Source organism: Microtus oregoni, unplaced genomic scaffold, assembly GCF_018167655.1.
Source record: "Microtus oregoni isolate MIOR12 unplaced genomic scaffold, Mior012 000043F_ref0000047, whole genome shotgun sequence".
NCBI classification, from domain to species: Eukaryota; Metazoa; Chordata; class Mammalia; order Rodentia; family Cricetidae; genus Microtus; species Microtus oregoni.
Genome location: NW_024543210.1, coordinates 11,755,715 through 11,774,768, shown reverse-complemented (window position 1 = coordinate 11,774,768; position 19,054 = coordinate 11,755,715). Strand labels below are relative to the sequence as shown.

Below are 19,054 nucleotides of genomic sequence, written 5' to 3'. Positions count from 1 at the left end.
TCAGACTTTATAATAGCTAAGGCTTCTGATCCTTTTATCTTCCACCCTGCAAGTGTTGAGATCACAAACATGCACTACCACACCCAGCCCCTACCAATACCAACTTCCTTCTAGTTTTATTTTAATACTCAAGGATATAAATTTTTCATACTTGTACTTTCAAGGCAATAAAGAGATTTCTTTATTTCAATGGCTTTGTGGAGCACATTTTATTCGTGTATACCAAACACTTCATTCTTTCTGCAGAAGCATCTCTGATAGGACAGAAAGGAACTTCAACCACTTGGCTGAGTTAGTAGTTGATTATTATAGCAACGGTCACTTTTTCCTTCTGGTAAAACTGCTACTTTAATTTTAGAGAAACGTGTTGCTAGAATATCTGGAAAATGAACTCAGATTACGACAGCTTCTTTAATTTTTGATTTAAAATTGTGGCTGAGGACTGGGGAGATAGAACAAGTGAACTGATTCCTGAAGAATCCAGTTCAGATCTCAGCAACCATGTCAGGCATCTCATAAACTCCTGTAACTCCAAGGGATCCAACACTTTCTTCTGGCTCTGCAGGTACCTGCATACTTGCAACATGCAAACACTCAAATACACATAAATAAAATAGTGGCTGACGATACAGTTAAGTGAGTATATATTTGTTTGTCAGCCTGTAAGAGGCATGGAATTCATTACCATCAAACAAACAATAAAAACAACAAAAACCCAAAACAAAAAAACAAGGCTGGAGAAATGACTCAAGTGGATAAGAGCACTTGTTGCTCTTGCAGAGGACCCAGATTCAGTTCCCAGCACATATGGGTGCTAACAACCACTCCTAACTCCAGTTCAGGGGGACTGATATCCTCTTCTGACTGACAACCAACTCCTGAGGACACCAGTAATGCATGTGGTACACAGACATATATACAGGTAAAATCCTTGTATACACATAAATTAAAAGAAAAACAACAAAACACCAAACACTTTTTAACCATATACAGACTGGTAGAGCTCTTATTTTAAAATTAGACTGGGCATGCAAAAATGGCTCAGGATATAAATATGGCTGCCATCAAGCTTGACAACCCAAGTGTGAGGCCCAGAATCCACACTGTGGAGAGAATCAACTCTCTCAAATTGTTCTCTGACCTCCATGGGCAGGCTGACCACAACACTCCCCCCAATGTAATAAGATATTTTTCAGGAATCAGACTGGCGAAATGTTATAATCTGTTCTGATTTTCTTATTGTAAAAAAAAAAAAAAATATATATATATATATCATTGGTAAATTTATTTAACCACCAAACTAAAAAAATAATGCATAATGCACAACAGCTTTACTTTTTGTTTTTTTACCTGTTGTTTCTGATATGCAGTGTTAGGATTTATTTTGGACTCTAGAAGAAGAGAACCTATAAAACAGGAAAAAAAACTGTTACTGCAAAACAGAAAAATTAGATATCCTTCATATACATATGCTTATTTTCTCAGTTGCATGTACACCATCAGTTAAGGAACAAAATGTAATTTGGGGCTGGCCAGATGATAGCTCAGCAGGTAAATGTGTTCTCTCCAAGAGCCTGACAACTTGACTTTGGCCCAGGAACCCACTGTGAAAAGGAACCTATCCTGAAGGCTATCCTCTGACTTCTAAATGCTCACCTTGGCAATACAGTCACTTCACATATACAAACAAAACAATGAGTGCAACAAAAACTGCAAATATAACTTGCAGCTTGAGAAACACACTGTTTTGAGTGATTTATTTTTGGTGGCAGAAGAGGTCAGTCCAAGTCTCAAACATGCTGGGAAGTACAGAGCTATACCCTCCTAGCCAAATAGACTTTTGGTTGGTTGATTTGTTTTTAAAAGACAGACAAGATAATACGAAGAGTGAAGACTGGGAAGCAATAACAATCCAACAATTTGGGCTGGTCTGACATACCTTTAATCCCAGCACTCAGGAGGTAATGGTAGGAGGCCAGCATGATCTATAGAGTGAATTCTCGAACAGTCAGGGCCACACAGAAAAACCCTGTCTGAAAACCCACCCCCTCAACTTACCCCCCCAAAACCCAAACTAACAATTTACAGAGAGCATAAGGCAGCAAAAACAACAGTGTGACGCCAGATATTAATTTCTAAAATTATATTAATTGTAAATTTTATGGAACCATGTTAATGTGGTACATGTATATAATACATAACAAGCAAACCACTTCCATCTAACTAAAAATATTTTGATAAACAAGTAACAAATGTGCATATTTACATAGCACAATGGTATGTCTTTTGTTTTTTTCGAGACAGGGTTTCTCTGTGGTTTTGGAGCCTGTCCTGGAACTAGTTCTTGTAGACCAGGCTGGTCTCGAACTCACAGAGATCCGCCTGCCTCTGCCTCCCAAGTGCTGGGATTAAAAGCGTGCGCCACCACCGCCCAGCGCACAATGGTATGTCAATAAAAATAAATAACACGTATTGATCTCAATAAGGTTAACAGATATTTCTATCCCATTATTTTGTTTGGAGTCTCTGAAATCCTCAGATAATCTGGGGTTAATAATGTTTGATAGTGTGCGTTTTATAGAATACTTTAAAATAAGCAAATAAGGCTCTCAATACAATGTGACAAGTGACAAGACAAAATATGGTTGTCACCTTCAGAAGCCTCAATTTTCTTCTATTTCCCATCTTTCCTGTTTTTCTGTTGTTTTAAGACAGTGTTCTCACTATGTAACACAAGCAGACATCAAAATTATGATTCTCTAGGCTGGAGAGATGGCTCAGAGGTTAAGAACAATGGCTGCTCTTCCAGAGGTCCCAAGTTCAATTTCCAGCAACCACATGGTGGCTCACAACCATCTAGAATGAGATTTGATGCCCTCTTCTGGTGTACAGGCATATATGCCTGCTGAACACTGTATACATAATTTAAAAAATGAAGTCAAGCAGTGTCTATAAAAAAATTATGATTCTCCTGCCTTAGTCTCTTGATCAGCTCAGACTATAAGCTTGTGTCATTACGCTCATCCACTATTTCTATCTCCTCTGTTCTCTACACATTTTAAGAATAAAATTCTTCCTATCCTCTCATCAACCAGGTCTAATTTATCTGGAGACAGAATATCTAAAAAGTTTTGGATTGAGAAAAAAATGGTGCCTGCAGCTGTTCTCTTTTGTACTTTCCTCCTTCATATTACACTTTACAGTTGCTTCACACATACAAAATAGTGATGAAACTGACAAAAAGTCAAGGTTTACTATTTCTAAATTCACTTTGTTCTTGCATTAAATGTACTTAGTAAGTGTATGATCAACTTGATCAGAGTGCTAAATGATACTCCATTTAAAACCTCTTATCCTTTCAGAATTTAAGTAACTAAACGTGAGAGAGAGAGAGAGAGAGAGAGAGAGAAAATGATTCTACCCATAACCACCAAATCCTATTTCTTTAGTTTTCTTTCCTTGTATCCTCCCTAACTGGCTTACTGAGGTTCAGATAAGAATCATCACAATTTAGGGGAAAAAAGTCTCAACCACCTTCTTTTCCCCCAACTTTTGTGAAATTAATTATAAAAAAATCACAAACTACTGAAAATTTTCAGATTTTTATTTTACTGATTAAGACCTATGTTAGTAATACAACACAAGAAAACTGCAGGCAAATTAACAGAATGTTTAGAACATCCAAAAATGGTGAAGTCAGAGGGAGAGGTCACAGCTTAGTGGTACTGTGCATTCTCAGCATGTACAAGCCTGAGTTCAACGCCTAGGACCCTGCCAAGTCAACCATCTTTGTATTTTTCCAATTTGTTTACCAGAATAAAAACCACATTCTATTATTTTCCACTAAAATAATGTTCAGGCCATGCAATTAAAGGTCGAATTTATTCTTTAAGCGATTAATTAAGGCATATATATATATATTTATACTTAAATGGTTTTTATGGGAAAATACAGGGGAGCTAGAGAGATGGCTCAGTATGTCTTGCTTTTCCAAAGGACCTGAGTTCAAATCCCATGACCCACCTCAAGCAGCTCACAACCACCTGCAATTCCAGTTCCAGGCCTCTCATGTGTACATATAATCCCCACATACATATTAAAAATAAATCTTAAGCCGGGCGGTGGTGGGGCACGCCTTTAATCCCAGCACTCGGGAGGCAGAGGCAGGCGGATCTCTGTGAGTTCGAGACCAGCTAGTTCCAGGACAGGCTCCAAAACCACAGAGAAACCCTGTCTCGAAAAACCAAAATCAATCAATCAATCAATCAATCAATCAATCAATCATAAGGAGCTGGAGAGATGGCTCAGCGGTTGAGAGCACTGCCTGCTGTTCTAGAGGTCCTGAGTTTAATTCCCAGCAACCACATGGTGGCTCACAACCATCTGTAGTAAGATCTGAGGCCCTCTTCTGGCCTGCAGAACACTGTAAACATAATGAATAAAATTATTAAAAAAATAAATCTAAGCCGGGCGATGGTGGCGCACGCCTTTAATCCCAGCACTCGGGAGGCAGAGGCAGGTGGATCTCTGTGAGTTCGAGACCAGCCTGGTCTACAGAGCTAGTTCCAGGACAAGCTCCAAAGCCACAGAGAAACCCTGTCTCGAAAAACCAAAAAAAAAAAAAAAAAAAAAAAAAAAAAAAATAAATCTAAAAAAAACCCCACAAAATAAAACAAAAGGCAATCCAATTCTGGAAAAAAAAAAAAGAAAACCTAAAAACAAGCAAATAAACAAAAGCACAACAACCTGGGTATTTTTTTGGATGTGGGACAATGGTCTTATATCCCCTAAAGATTTGTTACTTGTATTTTAATAAAACGCTGATTGGCCAGTAGCCACGCAGGAAGTATAGGCGGGGCAACAAGAACAGGTGAATGCTGAGAAGAGGAAAGGCAGTCAGCAGTCATCATCCAGACACAGTAATGTCACAGAACCAGGACAACAGAAAGGGGGAAAATTGTTCATAACACAGGGCAACAACAGGATATCCATGAAGAATCCCAGTAAGGGCCCAGTATCATTAGTGTAGTAGAAACCAGAGGCTCCTACAAACCACAATCCCAGAGAACTTAGACAACAATGAGGACACTAAGAGAGACTTACATAGATCTGATCTACATAGGAAGTAGAAAAAGACAAGATCTCCTGAGTAAATTGGGAGCATGGGGATCTTGGGGGAGGGAAGAAGCATGGAGGAGAGCAGAGAAAAATGTAGAGCTCAATAAATATCAATTTAAAAAAAGACCAGAAGCCTCTAACCATGACTTACTGTGTTATGTGCCACACTGAGCTTACATGATGAGATTTTGAATCTTTTCCTTTTTTGTCTTAAATTTTGTTTTAATTTTGGGGAGTTTGCAGGGGCAGATGCAAAGGAATGGGAAAATGAATGGGATCAAGATGCACAATGTTTTAGAATAAATAAAGTTCAAAAAAAAAAAAAGAACTCCAGCTTTGATCTCTAATGCCTTATTCCCCAGTTAGTACATAGGTTGAAACTTGGAAAACAGTTCTACAATGTTGAGGTTAACTAATATAACTAAAAACAAAAACAAAACAAAACAAACCCAATAAACTATTTTGGCCATGCACTTACAGTTTATTTATGCCAGTCTATCTAACTGTCTGTGTCTGCCATCTAACAGCACTTATATAATTTATGAACACTTGTCCAGCCTACTGAATCCCAGCACTCAGGAGGCAGAGGCAGGTGGTTCTACAAAGTTTCAGGATTGCTACAGCTACACAGGGAAACTCTGTTTCAAAAGATCTTAAAAAGAACAACAAACAGGCTCCGATTATGCAATGTTAAAATATCAGTTAGTTACAGACCCCAAACAGTAATTCTATCACAATGTACAGTATAGATCCTGACATAAGAGTTCAATTTTATGTGGGAGGCATTTACCACCCCAACAGGAGAAAAAAAAAAGTATGATCCTGAGACTGGAGAGATGGCTCAGTGTTTAAGATAGCTGACACTCCTACAGAAGACCGGGGTTGAGTTCTCAGTACCTATATGGCAGCTAACAACCATCTGGAATTCACAGTTCCAGTGGATCTGACACCCTCCTCTGGCTTCCACAGGCACCAGGCATGCATGTGGCACACTTAAATCCATGTTGGCAAAACATCCATACATATAAAATAATAATAAAACATAAAAATAATAAATAATAAAAATAACTAGTATGATCCTTAGCAGGAGACTTCAGTATCATTAATGAAAACGTAGAGAAGACTTATCAAAAGCAACACGTTTCTGACGGGAGTAACTTAGTAACAACTGCAGTAAAAATTTAGGACAGTCCTTCCCTACTCCAACTCATGAAAAAAACACATCTAGAGCTAGGCATGATAGTACACATCTTTAATTACAGTATTTGGGAGGCAGAGGCAAATAGATTTCTGGCCTACATAGTGAGTTCCAGGACAGGCAGAGCTACACAAAAACATAGGCCCTATCTCAAAAATTGAAAAGAAAACAATCTAACCATTATTTTGTTAATGTGTAATATCAAACATTATTTTTTTTTTTTGATTTTTCGAGACCGGGTTTCTCTGTAGCTTTTGGTTCCTGTCCTGGAACTAGCTCTTGTAGACCAGGCTGACCTCGAACTCACAGAGATCCGCCTGCCTCTGCCACCGGAGTGCTGGGATTAAAGGCGTGCGCCACCACTGACCGGCTCAAACATTATTTTTTTTTTAAAGATTTTATTTATTAAGTATACAGTGTTCTACCAGAAGAGGCACCAGATCCCATTATAGATGGTTGTGAACCACCATGTGGTTGCTGGGAATTGAACTCAGGACCTCTGGAAGAGCAGCCAGTGCTCTTAACCTCTGAGCCATCTCTCCAGCTCCTCAAACATTATTTTTAAGTGAATAAATAAGTCTCAGTTTTAGTTTCCAATATGGTAAACATTAATGGATAAAACCCAAATAAATTATGTGGGATACCCAAAGCAAGAACAATGGTATTCTAATTAAAATATTCAGAAATGCCACCAAAAGGGAATACAGAGTGGAATATTGTGCTACTTTTATGAGAGTTTGGTAGAACCTAACACTGATAAAATATACCAATATACCAATAACGGATAACCAACAGATCATCATGGTTCCTCCTATAAAGTAAACAGGGTTTTCTTGTGATTTGTTGTCACACACCACTTCGATGGGTTGAGGCTAAGGGTGCGGGTTGCTAGTGTTACTCAGGAAAGTGTCATATAAAGTCTCAGAACTCTAAAGTAATGGGTGTTATTCTTTCGGTCCCTGCCCTAGCCACGCCCACTCCTTTTAACCTCTGACCTTCGCCAGCCAACGCTCTCTCCCTGTTTTCTCCGGTGTACACACGGGGCTTTGCCTTCCTCCTCCTCCCCCTCCCTCCCTCTCTCTTTCCTGTAATAAATATTTTACCTTTATGCCCATCTTTTGTGTCTCTGTGTCTGTTACCCGCCGCCACCGCCTGCGCAGCGCGTGCCCTCCTGCTGGTGGGAAACGGTAGGCCACTTATTGCATGGCTGCCGCGAACATATTAGAAATATTTTAAGAATAAGAATGGGCACATACAATTAAAGGTTTTTTTCCCCCCTTAAGGTCCATCAAGCTCCAAGCATGACAAATGTGAGTTCGAGTAGATCCCTGGGACCTACATAATGGAAAAACGGAATTGACTCCTATGGGTTACCCAATCTCTTCCTGAGCCCGTGTGAACATGCACACTTTACTTTACACAATAAGTAAAATGCAAACCCATTTTTTTTTTTTTGGTTTTTTGAGACAGGATTTCTCTGTGGTTTTGGAGCCTGTCCTGGAACTAGCACTTGTAGAGCAGGCTGGTCTCGAACTCACAGAGATCTGCCTGCCTCTGCCTCCCGAGTGCTGGGATTAAAGGCGTGCACCACCAACGCCCGGCCAACCCATTTTTTTTAAATATAGGAAAAAACGGGCAGAGATAGTGCAAAACCAAATAAAGATAAGTTTTTGTTTTTGTTTTTTTTTTTTTTTTTTGCTTTTTTTGAGACAGGGTTTCTCTGTGGTTTTTGGAGCCTGTCCTGGAACTAGCTCTTGTAGACCGGGCTGGTCTCAAACTCACAGAGATCCGCCTGCCTCTGCCTCCCAAGTGCTGGGATTAAAGGCGTGTGTCACCACCGCCCGGCAAGGGTAAGAGTTAAAACTGTCTGGCTCTAGAGTTCATGGTTTTAACCATTGTGTTTTATACTGTTTCTTCGATGCTGTTTTCCCCACTTTTGTTCAGTGTTTTTATAGCAGGGATTTGATTGTAAAATCCAAGAAAATCTTTAGACTCCAGTCTAGTGACAACAGGCTACTTGGGGCTAAGGCAGAAGAGGCAAAATCAAGGTCTATGTGAGCCAGGTGAGAGAAAGTCGTTTCAAAATAGAAAGTAAAAAGAATGGTGGAGAGATGGCTCAGCAGTTAAGAACATGCACTATGCCTCAGAGGACCAGAGTTAGATTCCCAGCAAATTTCCTGTACTTCTAGCTCCAGGGGATCTGATTCTTCTGACACTAGAATTCACTTGCACAGATCCACACACATACACATAATTAAAATCTTGAGCAAAAAAGGTTGTTGTTGTGTAGCTCAACAATCAGTGATTGTACAAGGCCCCAAGTTCAGTTCCTAATACCTCAAAAAACCACTATTGAATAAAGAAAACAAACAACCCCCCCCTTTCTTGTTTAGTGTGTGTGTAGCTATCCAAAGAATCAAAACATTAAAACTTATGGTTAGAAAAAACAATGCAAGCCAGCCAGTGGTGGCACACACCTTTAATCCCAGCACTTGAGAGGCAGAGATAAGCGAATCTTTGTGAGTTCAAGGCCAGCCTGGTCTACAAGAGCTAGTTCTAGGACAGATTCCAAAACTACTGAGAAACCCTGTCTGGAAAACCCAAAAATAAGTAATTAAATAAAAAAACCAACCAACCAACCAACCAAAACCAATGCTATGGGTATTCACTAAAAATTTATATGAAGGGCCTAACCCCAATATCTAGCATAAAATCAGCACTTAGTAACTTGGATTTTTAACTGACAACCATTTGTTAACAGGAAATGGAGCTTTGGCAATGATGATACAGGTCTACATTACAAGCATAAGGCTCATGATACTGCTTAGTCAACATTCCATGCAAATTGCCATCACTTCTAAACTTCTAGTACATATTCTTAGCTGGAAAACTTTACATGAACCTCATATTCCTTCATGACAGAAGCCGAGTTAGCATGAAGAGTTCTTGGGCTAGGGATGTAGCTTAGTAGAAAAGAACCTGCAGATGCACAGGGCAGGAATGGGCCTCAAACGTAGTGCTGGAGGTTGGGGAAGCTGAAAACCTGAGAGTTCTTGAACTGCTCTTATTTTCAGCACCAAACAACCCTGAGTTTGATCCTGGTTTTAGTGCCAAAAACAAATACTAAAGACAGTTCCACCTTATTGTTAAGTCTGGAGCATAGCCCCAGCCCCCGGCATCCATCCCAGCCCCCTGGCCTGGGAGTTGCATTGGTCTGGACTCCAAATTCCAGCATGCCAGGGTATTTAAGTGAGCTCCCAAAAGAGGAACATGTGGTTCCGGGTTTGCATGTGCGGGCCCCTCTTTCTTGTCTCCCCGCCATGCACTCGGCCACCAGAGAGCACTGTACTTAATAAAACAATGGAACTACATTAAAGGACCACAGCATTAGGATGGTTGAGAACCACTGCTCTAGGTGATCCAAGTTTGGTTCCCAGTATCTACTCTCCAGTTCCAGAGTATCCAACACCGTTGTCTAGCCTCCATGAGCACCACACTCATTAGCACAACCCTTCTCCTCATAATTAAAAGTAAAAACAAAATCTTAAAGGTATAGTATTTAGGTCTGCCTACAACACTCATCCCTTCAACTATAATGGTCCTCAAACTTGTGTAAGTTATCACATTCAGATATCAAGGTTTTGATTAATCCACTGTTAGTCTTCTACAAAGCTGTTGTACTCTAACTTCAAAATGTACTTTTAAGTGTACTTTCATGACTGACGTTGAGCTATGGATAACTAAATACACCCCATACTGTAGGCAAGATTCTATACTAATACCAAGAGTAGTAGTATAGGAGAACAGCCATGCTTCCCTTCACTAGATCAAAAATGAAAACAAAAAACCTAAGAAAAACCCTTCCTACCCAAATGTCTCTTTTTCAAATCATAGGGCAGGTAGAGACAGACTATACAACCAATATAGAACTATACAAAATATCATTAGGCTGAGCCTAATTTAAGCCTCAGTAGTCAGTGAGCAGTGCTACCTTGAATATGTCTCTGTCTCCTTTCCTTCACGCCTCAATTAACAAAATCCAATCTGTTTAATTTTTACACAAGTAACTCAGATAATAAATAACATTATTTTTAAATGTAAAAATACTTTACAATACTTAAAAAGTAGGGCTGGTGAGATGGGCTATGCTTGTTGCCAAGTCTAATATCCTGAGTTCAGTAGGAACTCACATATTAGAACCTTCTGATCACCACATGTGCAAGCATACACATTACCCTAACCTCATACACATATATAACACCAACAACTTTAAGTAGAAACCAAACAGAAGAACCCTATTTTTGAAACCAGGAAGATACTTAGCGTCTGAGGGAGGAGAATCAATCACTTGAGTTCAGAGATAAAGGGAAAAACATATTTGGTGAGGTGGAAGGGGTTGAGAAAGTTCTTAGTAAAGGCCAAGGAAGCCTCAAACTGAGCCATTCTCTTGCCTCAGGTTCCTAGGTACTGGGATTACAGGGTGCACCACCATGCCCACTCCAAACACTGTTCTTGATGCTGTCCAGGCAACGTTAAGTAAAGAACAAGGGTTTGACTTTATAAGCTCAGTGTAGAACACTTGCCTGGCATGTAGCAAGGCAGTCATCCTTTGTATGAGGAAATGCCAACATCCACTTTATCAATTCTAAAACTGGCTAGGCTGACATTAGCCTTCAGCAAGTTAACAGGGAAACAAAGTGCAACATTAAATCATGGCCGGAACACAGAACATCACACAAGACCTACTATAAAACTGAGAGGAAAGTGACATTTTTTTTTTTTTTTACTAAAGAAAAGGGTATTTGGGGAGAGATGGCATGGCAGTTAAAAGCACTTACTGCTTTCCACAGAGGACCTGAGTTCAATTCCCAGTCCCTTACAACCACTTGTAACTCCAGTTCCAGGGGATCTGATGCCCTCTTCCAATGTTTTCTGGCATCGAAAAACACATGCAGATGGTGCATATACATACATAAAAAACAAGACATAAATCTAATTTTAAAAAGGGGGTGTGTCTGCCAGCAGACGCCTACTGAGTAAGAACGAAATCCAGGAAATGGGCATAATAGCTAGCTTTGTAACACATTCCTCCCCTCTACAGCAAGGAAAAGTGGACTGCAGATCTACCAAGCGCTCCAGAGGTGGGAAATGTATTTACCTAGACAGATTTGCTTGAAACACAGAGGCCACAAATATTGAGACTCAGAAACTGTCTTAGAAAACCATGTGTGGGGGATTGAATTCACCCTGCCCCCACCCAAACAGGCTCATGTTTGAATACTTGAGTCACCAGTAAGTGGAACTGTTTTAAAAGTAGTAAGAAAAACAAAAGTATTAAGAGGCGTGGTATGTCATTGAGGGCAGGCTTTGAAATTTCAAAAGACATACCATTCCCAGTGTGTTTGCTGCCTCCTGCTTGTGGATTAACATGTGAACTCTCAAGCTGCTATACCAGCCACCTGTCACCACACCTTCATTCTGCCACCATAGAAACAACCTCTGGAATCATAAGCCCAGGACCCTTTCTAGGTTGTTTTGATCATTGGAGTTTTATCACAGCAATTTAAAAATAACTAAGGCAGACTCTGTGACATTGAACAAGGAAATTAACACAACACAAAGTTTACTTCAAGGGTGATCAATAAGGCTCACAGGGTAAAGGTACTTAGCTAATAGTAGCCTGACAACCTAAGTTTTATCAACTGTGCCCACAAAGTAGAAGGAGAGAACCTGCTTCCCACACCACTGTGCAGATGGGCAGGCAGATGGAGGGACAAACAGAAAAGAAAAAAAATTCAGGGGTCAGGATGCAGCTCAGTGGTAATGCACTTGCCTAACACGTACAGTCCGGGGTTCAAACCCGTTATTGGAGACTACTTTTTTGTTCCGGCCGCCCAGACCTGAATAATCACACAGAAACTATGTTAATTGCAACACTGTTTGGCCTAACTAACTCTTATATCTTAAATTAAGCCATCTCCATTAATCTGTTTATCAACTACTGGTAAGGTTCCAAAATCTCTCTCCCGTGGCAGCTACATGGTGTCTCCCTGACTCAGCCTATTGTCTCTATATCTCTGTTCCGATTTCCCGCCTGGCTTCACTCTGCTAAGCCATTGGCCCGAACAGCTTTATTCATCAAACAATAAAAGTAACACATATACAGAAAGACTTCCTACATCACAAACCATTGTATTTCAAAAATTTAGAAAACAAGTATCTTATATTTCATCAGTTTTATGATTTTTGTTTTTGAGACAGAGCACTGCTATTCATTATTTAGAACAGGATGAACCAAAAATCAGTATGTAGCCCTAGTACCTGAATTACACATGTATGCTAAATTCTCAAAAAATAATCCAAAAAACTTATATTCATAGAAAAAAGAATGTTACCATATAACAATGTTTTTGAAGGATTCTTTCAGGGTGTTGGGGGGACAACGACAGAGTAACACATTTTTTTTTTTTGAGACAGGGTTTCTCTGTAGCTTTGGAGCCTGTCCTGGAACTATCTTGTAGACCAGGCTGGCCTCGAACTCACAGAGATCCGCCTGCCTCTGCCTCCAGAGTGCTGGGATTAAAGGCGTGCGCCACCGCTGCCCGGGCAGGACAACACAATTACTAGAGGGCCAACCCATACACAATACTTTCCCTTTCTTCTTTTTTGAGAAATAAGCTTAAACTAATCTAGAAGTAGGGATACTTCTGCTTCAGCTTTCCAAACACTCAGATTATGAGGAAGTGTTAGATTATAAATTTGTGCACCATACCCATCTCTAATCTTAATTTTCTACTAGACAACGAGCCACTTTATGGAAGACCACAAACACTTTCTATTTGCCAGGCAGCTGCAGACACTTATGTCTGCAGTTCCTGCCCTTAGGAAATAACTGGCAGGAGGATAGTATTTGAGGCCAGTCTTTGAAACCACCCGAAAACAAAACAAAACAAAAAAGAAATGCTGAGCTGGAGAGATGGCTCAATGGTTAAGATCACTTGCTGCTACTGATTTCAGAACCCACATGGTAGCTCATCAAAGTCTAACTCTGGGTCCAAGGAATCCTTTTGACCTTCAAGGGAACAAGGTATGTATGTAGTACACATACATACATATATGTAGGTAAAACACCCACATACACAAAATAAAAAGTTTTAAAAAAGAAATGCCTTCGTTGACCATCACAATGGAAAAAAACTTCTCAATTAATTATATGTAACAGAATGGAGAAACAAACAATAATGGGTGATCTTAACTAGTAGCCGATGTCATAACTTTTAAATATTCAGGGCTACACAGTAGATAGGATCCTATCTCAATCAATCAATAAAATGAAACTATCTTGGGGCTGAGCCAAGGCTCAATTGCTGCTTGTCTAGCACTAGTGGAGCCCAAGGTTTCATCTCAAGCACCACGTGGATAAAGCAAGAAAGCATAACATGAAGAAATGGAGGCATGTTCAGAAATAGAAGGTAGGGCTGGAGAGATGGCTCAGTGATTAAGAGCACACTGCCTGCTCTTCTGAAGGTCCTGAGTTCAATTCCCAGCAACGACATGGTGGCTCACAACCATCGGTAATGAGATCTGGTACCCTCTTCTAGCCTGCAAGCATATATGCAGGCAGAACACTGGATACATATATATAAAAAAAGGTCATCCTCATTACATAGCAAATTCAAGTCCAGTCCAGGATACATGAAATTTTGCCTATAACAAAATTAAAGTATCTGCAGAGTAAACTCGAATTTTGTTTCCTTTGAAATAATTCTTGAGGCCATGAATAAAATAGCACACAAACAGCCCATAACATAGGCATAAAAAATTACATTCAACATAAGTAGCTATAAGTGCTTTAAGCTGTAGGCTAAATTTCTCACTAAAATACAGACCACCATCCTAGGCTGAATTTGCACCAACTTACAATTATTACCTCAGACTCTAAATTATCTATAAAACACAGCTAATTATAGAACCCACATTTGAGAACGGTTCTAAGAATTATTTTTGTAAATACAAGTGAATTGCCTAAAGAGGCCCTGGCACATAGGAGGTACTCAATATTCTCTATTTCTAATCCTGCTTGGAATTTATCTATAGGGGGAAAAAAGCTTTAGTAATAAAACTAGAGACTTCATCACAAGTATCCCACAATTTTTCTAAGTCCATTTTTTTCTTTGTTGTTTAGTGAAAAAGTTTTACTATGTAGGCCCTGAACTTGAGCTCCTCCTGCCTTGCTTCCTGAGTGGTGGAATTAGGAATATGGTACCACACCCATCTTAAATCCATTCTTAGCTTTCCCTCTTAACATGAATATACAAGGCGAATCAGTAATTTTGTTTAGCTCTTTTCCCACTTGGGTAAAAATAAAAACCATTTTACCTGTTCTAGTTAAGTTAGAACGTCAAAAGTCCAAACGGAAAAAAAGGGTTCAGAGGCTATTTCCTGAGTGATAAAAATATAAAAGTGCATAAAAACACCAGACCTTTACAAAATCTTGTTAGAAGAGATTCTTCAAGAAGTGTGGCATTAAGCTTATCCTTTCAAAAGGTCTTTGTAAACTGGTTGACTGTGGTAGCTCACTGCCAGTAATCCCAACAGGAGGATCTGAGGCAGGAGAGGCAGGTAGAGAGAATGGCTCTAAATCAAAACAAAGAGGTTGGATAAGGAAGTAGATTTACAATCCCAGGATTAGGGAAAGTAGAGATTGAAGGACCAGGACGTCCAGATTTATTTATTTATCTATCTATCTATTTATTTATTTGTTTGTTTTTTCGAGACAAGGTTTCTCTGTAGCTTTGGAGCCTGTCCTGGAACTAGCTCTTGTAGACCAGGCTGGCCTCGAACTCACAGAGATCCGCCTGCCTCTGCCTCCCAAGTGCTGGGATTAAAGGCGTGCGCCACCACCGCCCAGCGACTTCCAGACTTCCAGATCGCTGTCTACAAAAATTTTGACTGCCGGAGGCAAAGGCATGTGTATTTCTGTAAGTTCGAGGCCAGCCTGGTCTACAAGAGCTAGTTCCAGGTCAGGCTCTAAAACTACAGCGAAACCCTCTCTCGAAAAACAAAAAAACAAAACAAAACCCCACAAATCTTTGAAATAAATTTGTAATAAATTAGATAGGAAACAACTACAAACATACTAAAGTGCCTGTTCCCTCCGATTAATGCAACAAGGTAACTATATTTATACTTCAAAGAAACAACTTTAAAAGTTTTGCCCAACATGTATATTTTCTTTCATTAAGTGAAATTCACAGAATGTAGACAAAGAAAAGGGCAAACCCTGAAGAAACTAGTAATTTAAAATGAGAAGCCGAGCCGGGTGGTTGTGGCACACACCTTAAATCCCAGCACTTGGGTGGCAGAGGCAGACAAATCTCTGAATTTGAGGCCAGTCTGGCATACAGAGCAAGTTCCAGGACAGCCAAGGCTACACAGAGAAACCCTGTCAAAACAAGACAAAAAACATAAAGCCGTTATTTTGAACAACTTGGTCTTTGAATCCTGAAGACTGTTTCAATCGACAGAAAGCAGGAGGGAAAACTCAAGTTTTAAAAATACTTCTCCCCGAGCAGGGCGGTGGTGGCGCACACCTTTAATTCCAGCACTGGGGAGGCAGAGGCAGGAGGATCTCTGTGAGTTCGAGGCCAGTCTGGTCTACAAGAGCTAGTTTCGGGACAGGCTCCAAAGCTACAGAGAAACCCTGTCTCAAAAACAACAACAACAACAACAAAACCATTTCTCTCCACCTGTTAGTTGAACCAAATGAGGACCATACCCTTAAGCAATCAGAAAATCTTGCAATAAAATGTTCCAAAGGTCCACGAGTTCCCACAGTAGAATTACAAAGTCTCCCTTTCTTGGCCAGTCGTGCTGGTGCACTTTAATTGTAGCATTCGGGAGGCAGAGGCAGGCAGATCTCTGAGTTCGAGGTCAGCCTGGTCTACAGTGCTAGTTCAAGAACAGCCAGAGCTAAACAGAAGGGGAAAAAAAATCTGCCTCCAAAACACAAAACGGCAACAATAATAAACCCTTCCCCTTTTTTTGTGAAAAAGACAACCAACAGCGGAGAAATCAAAGGGATCCTCGCAAGGCGAAGCAGCAATTTCTCTGTCTAGTGGAGTTGCCAGATTTACAGACCAGAAAGATGCAGTGGGGGGAATGTTCACAAATAAAACAGCAGCTCAGAACTTTCTCCAAAAGTGTGCAACAGCTATCAACTTCAAGAGCCCCAAGCAAGGTCTCCTGTCGCTCAACTCCGGCGGGTCGGAGTCGTCGGGCGCCTTTCTCAAGGTCACGCCGGGTCCCAGGTCTGCGACCTTTCCCCACCGAAAAGGCGGCCGAACGCACCGCGCCCCTCTCGGCTCGAACTCTCAGCCCAGCAAGGTTCCGGGGTCAGGGAAACACCCCGCATGCTCTCCGCCGAGCTCCGCCGGGCCTGGGGCCCCGTGCGGCGGCGTTCCCGCCCAGACTTCCCCGGACCCGGCGCGCTTCACCTACCGTCGCTCTCGGCCCTGACGAGCAGGGACATGCCCTTCAGCCGCTCCACGTAGCCGGAGGACACATGGCCGGTGCCCCGGTCGTCCCACTGCCGGTCCTCGTTGAGCGTGTAGACCTTCACCCGCCGCCGGGTGTCGGTCATCGTGGCGGCCGGGGACCCCGCCCGAGTGGCCCGGGGACTGTGTCCAGGAAAGGCGGGCGGCCGCAAACGGGAGACTCCGGGCCCTCAGTGCCGCCGCTGGCCGCCGCGGAGCTGCGCCGCCGCTCGCATGGCCCGCTCCCGGGTCCGAGCCCAGAGCCGCCGCCTTCGCTCGCCGCCCCGCTCGCTCCTCGGCGCTATTGTCCGGCCGGGTGAGCGCGGCCGCCCGGTAGCCCCGACGGGGACGCGCAGCGCTGAGATGCCTACCGGCCCGCCGTTCACACAAGGGGCAGCTCGGTTCACAGCTCTGCTCCCGCCTCCGCCATGACCTCCGCAGAGCCGCTTCCCGCGCCGCCGCCGCCTCCTCAGGCCGCCGCCGCCATGTTTTCCTCTCTTGTACCTGGCCCTGCCGCCGCCGCCGCCGCCGGAGCCTTCGCTCCGCTCAGCTCCTCCCGCTTAAAGCATCCGAAGTGGACGAGCTAGCGCTGCCGGGGAGACTCCGAACGTCCCGGGCGACCTGAAAACCCCTAGGTCTTCTTAGAAGCCGCCTTCTCTACCCCACCGCGTCTTCCGTCTTCCTCACAGAGTCAAAGCCGCCGCCATCTTGACTCGCCCCTCAAAAGCGGCGCGCGGGGCCACCTAGGCAGCGGCGGCAGGGGCGGCCCGCAGGCCCCACCACTTAAAGAGACAGGCCCCGAGCCAGCAGCCTCGCTGCGGCGGAGGCCTCGCGCCGAGGCGGACCCGGAGCCGCGGGGGTGGTGGAGCGGAGGAGGCGGGACGCGAGTCGCGCCGGTGTCGGACCGGGACTCCCTCGCGCTGCCCTGCACGTAGTGTCGTGCGAGCGCGGGCTGCGTAAGCGTCCGTCGCACCCTGAGTTCGTCATCAGCCCTGTTGTGGGCAGGGAAGGGGTGTGGAGTCGCTTGGCGGCCTAAGAACCAGTCTGGGTTTTGGACTCTGATCCGGTACCTCACCCTTCTCCTTGTGTGCTTTCTCCCGCCGCTTCCCGGGAGGGGGTGGGGGGAGGCTTTGGGTGGGGGAGGCTTTGGGGTCGGCCCCGGGGCACGGGCTTCTGGCCTCTTCCCTTGGTTTGAAATGAGAAGCTACTGGGGAAAAACCGTTGGGGCCGCGGCTGGCCTCGCACTGGCCGGACAAGTCTACTACACACTTGGCACGGTGTTCATTGCGCGGCACGGGTCGTTCTGAGCACCCACCTCCTTTTCTCTGCCGATTATCAGAGCTGATGTTCTTTTGCTTGTGTGTGTGTTAAACAAAACAACAACACGTCTTGAAGGCCTTGCAAAGATAAATGCAGTACTGTAAGATCAAGATGAATTTCTTTTTGTTTTGTTTTTGTTTTTTGAAACAGGGTCTCACTATGTTGCTCTGACCGGCCAAAGCAATGTATGTGAGAAGCTGGGACCTTCCTCACCCACAACTTGAGAGACAAGAGGAAGACATGTCTGAAAACGTTTGCAAACAAAATTGGCAAGTATGGAAAAACAAAGCCGTTGCTTTAGCCACTGGAATCCAATTGTTTCCAGTATCTAGATGGAGCCCATGGACTATCAAGCAGACCAGATTATCAATCAGTATGTTGCACTGGTGTGCTGATTGTTTTAAAGCAGTGGTTCTCAACCTTCCTAGTGCTGCGACCTTTTAATACAGTTCCTCATGTCGCGGTGACCCCCAACCATAAAGCTATTTTGTTGCTGCTTCCTAACTATAATTTTGCAATCGTAATGTAAATATCTGATACGCAGGATATATGCTGTGCATCCCTGAAGGGGTTGTGACCCATGAACCTCTGTTTTAAAGGAACTTGGAGATCAGCTAGGAGAGGCTGCACCCTGGATAGTTCCTTATTTGCTTTAATTCTTTACCCATCAAAGAGGAGATTTGCTTTCAGTCCTCTTTGGAACTTTTGCTGGAGAAAGAAAACTGGAATAAAGCACACCTAGCCAGAATGACAGTATCTGCCTCTTAGATGATAAAGGACATTATTTACAATCTAATTTGTGTCTTCTGGAGTCATTCACCTCTGAAATAGTTTTGTTCTAAATTGTCTAAGTTGCTAGACTCTGGCTCTCCCTGTCCCACTC

The 19,054-nt window shown here is 42.7% G+C and overlaps 2 protein-coding genes across 3 annotated transcripts in view; one reads left to right on the top strand and one right to left on the bottom strand.

Annotated features, from left to right (window-relative positions):
* Positions 1-17,108, bottom strand: part of Ppp4r3a (protein phosphatase 4 regulatory subunit 3A) — a 43,490-nt gene extending 26,382 nt beyond the window's left edge. For both annotated transcript variants that reach the window (XM_041633088.1, XM_041633089.1), the window contains exons 1-2: positions 16,817-17,108; positions 1,351-1,406 (exon numbers count right to left, since the gene is read on the bottom strand). In XM_041633088.1, the coding sequence (XP_041489022.1) occupies positions 1,351-1,406; positions 16,817-16,958 (198 nt within the window). In that variant the 5' untranslated portion in view covers positions 16,959-17,108. The remainder of the gene's footprint in view (positions 1-1,350; positions 1,407-16,816) is intronic.
* Positions 17,109-17,186: 78 nt separating this feature from the next.
* Positions 17,187-19,054, top strand: part of Catsperb (cation channel sperm associated auxiliary subunit beta) — a 228,535-nt gene continuing 226,667 nt past the window's right edge. The window contains exons 1-2 of the mRNA XM_041633087.1: positions 17,187-17,917; positions 18,322-18,444. The gene's annotated coding sequence lies outside the window, so the exon portion shown is untranslated. The remainder of the gene's footprint in view (positions 17,918-18,321; positions 18,445-19,054) is intronic.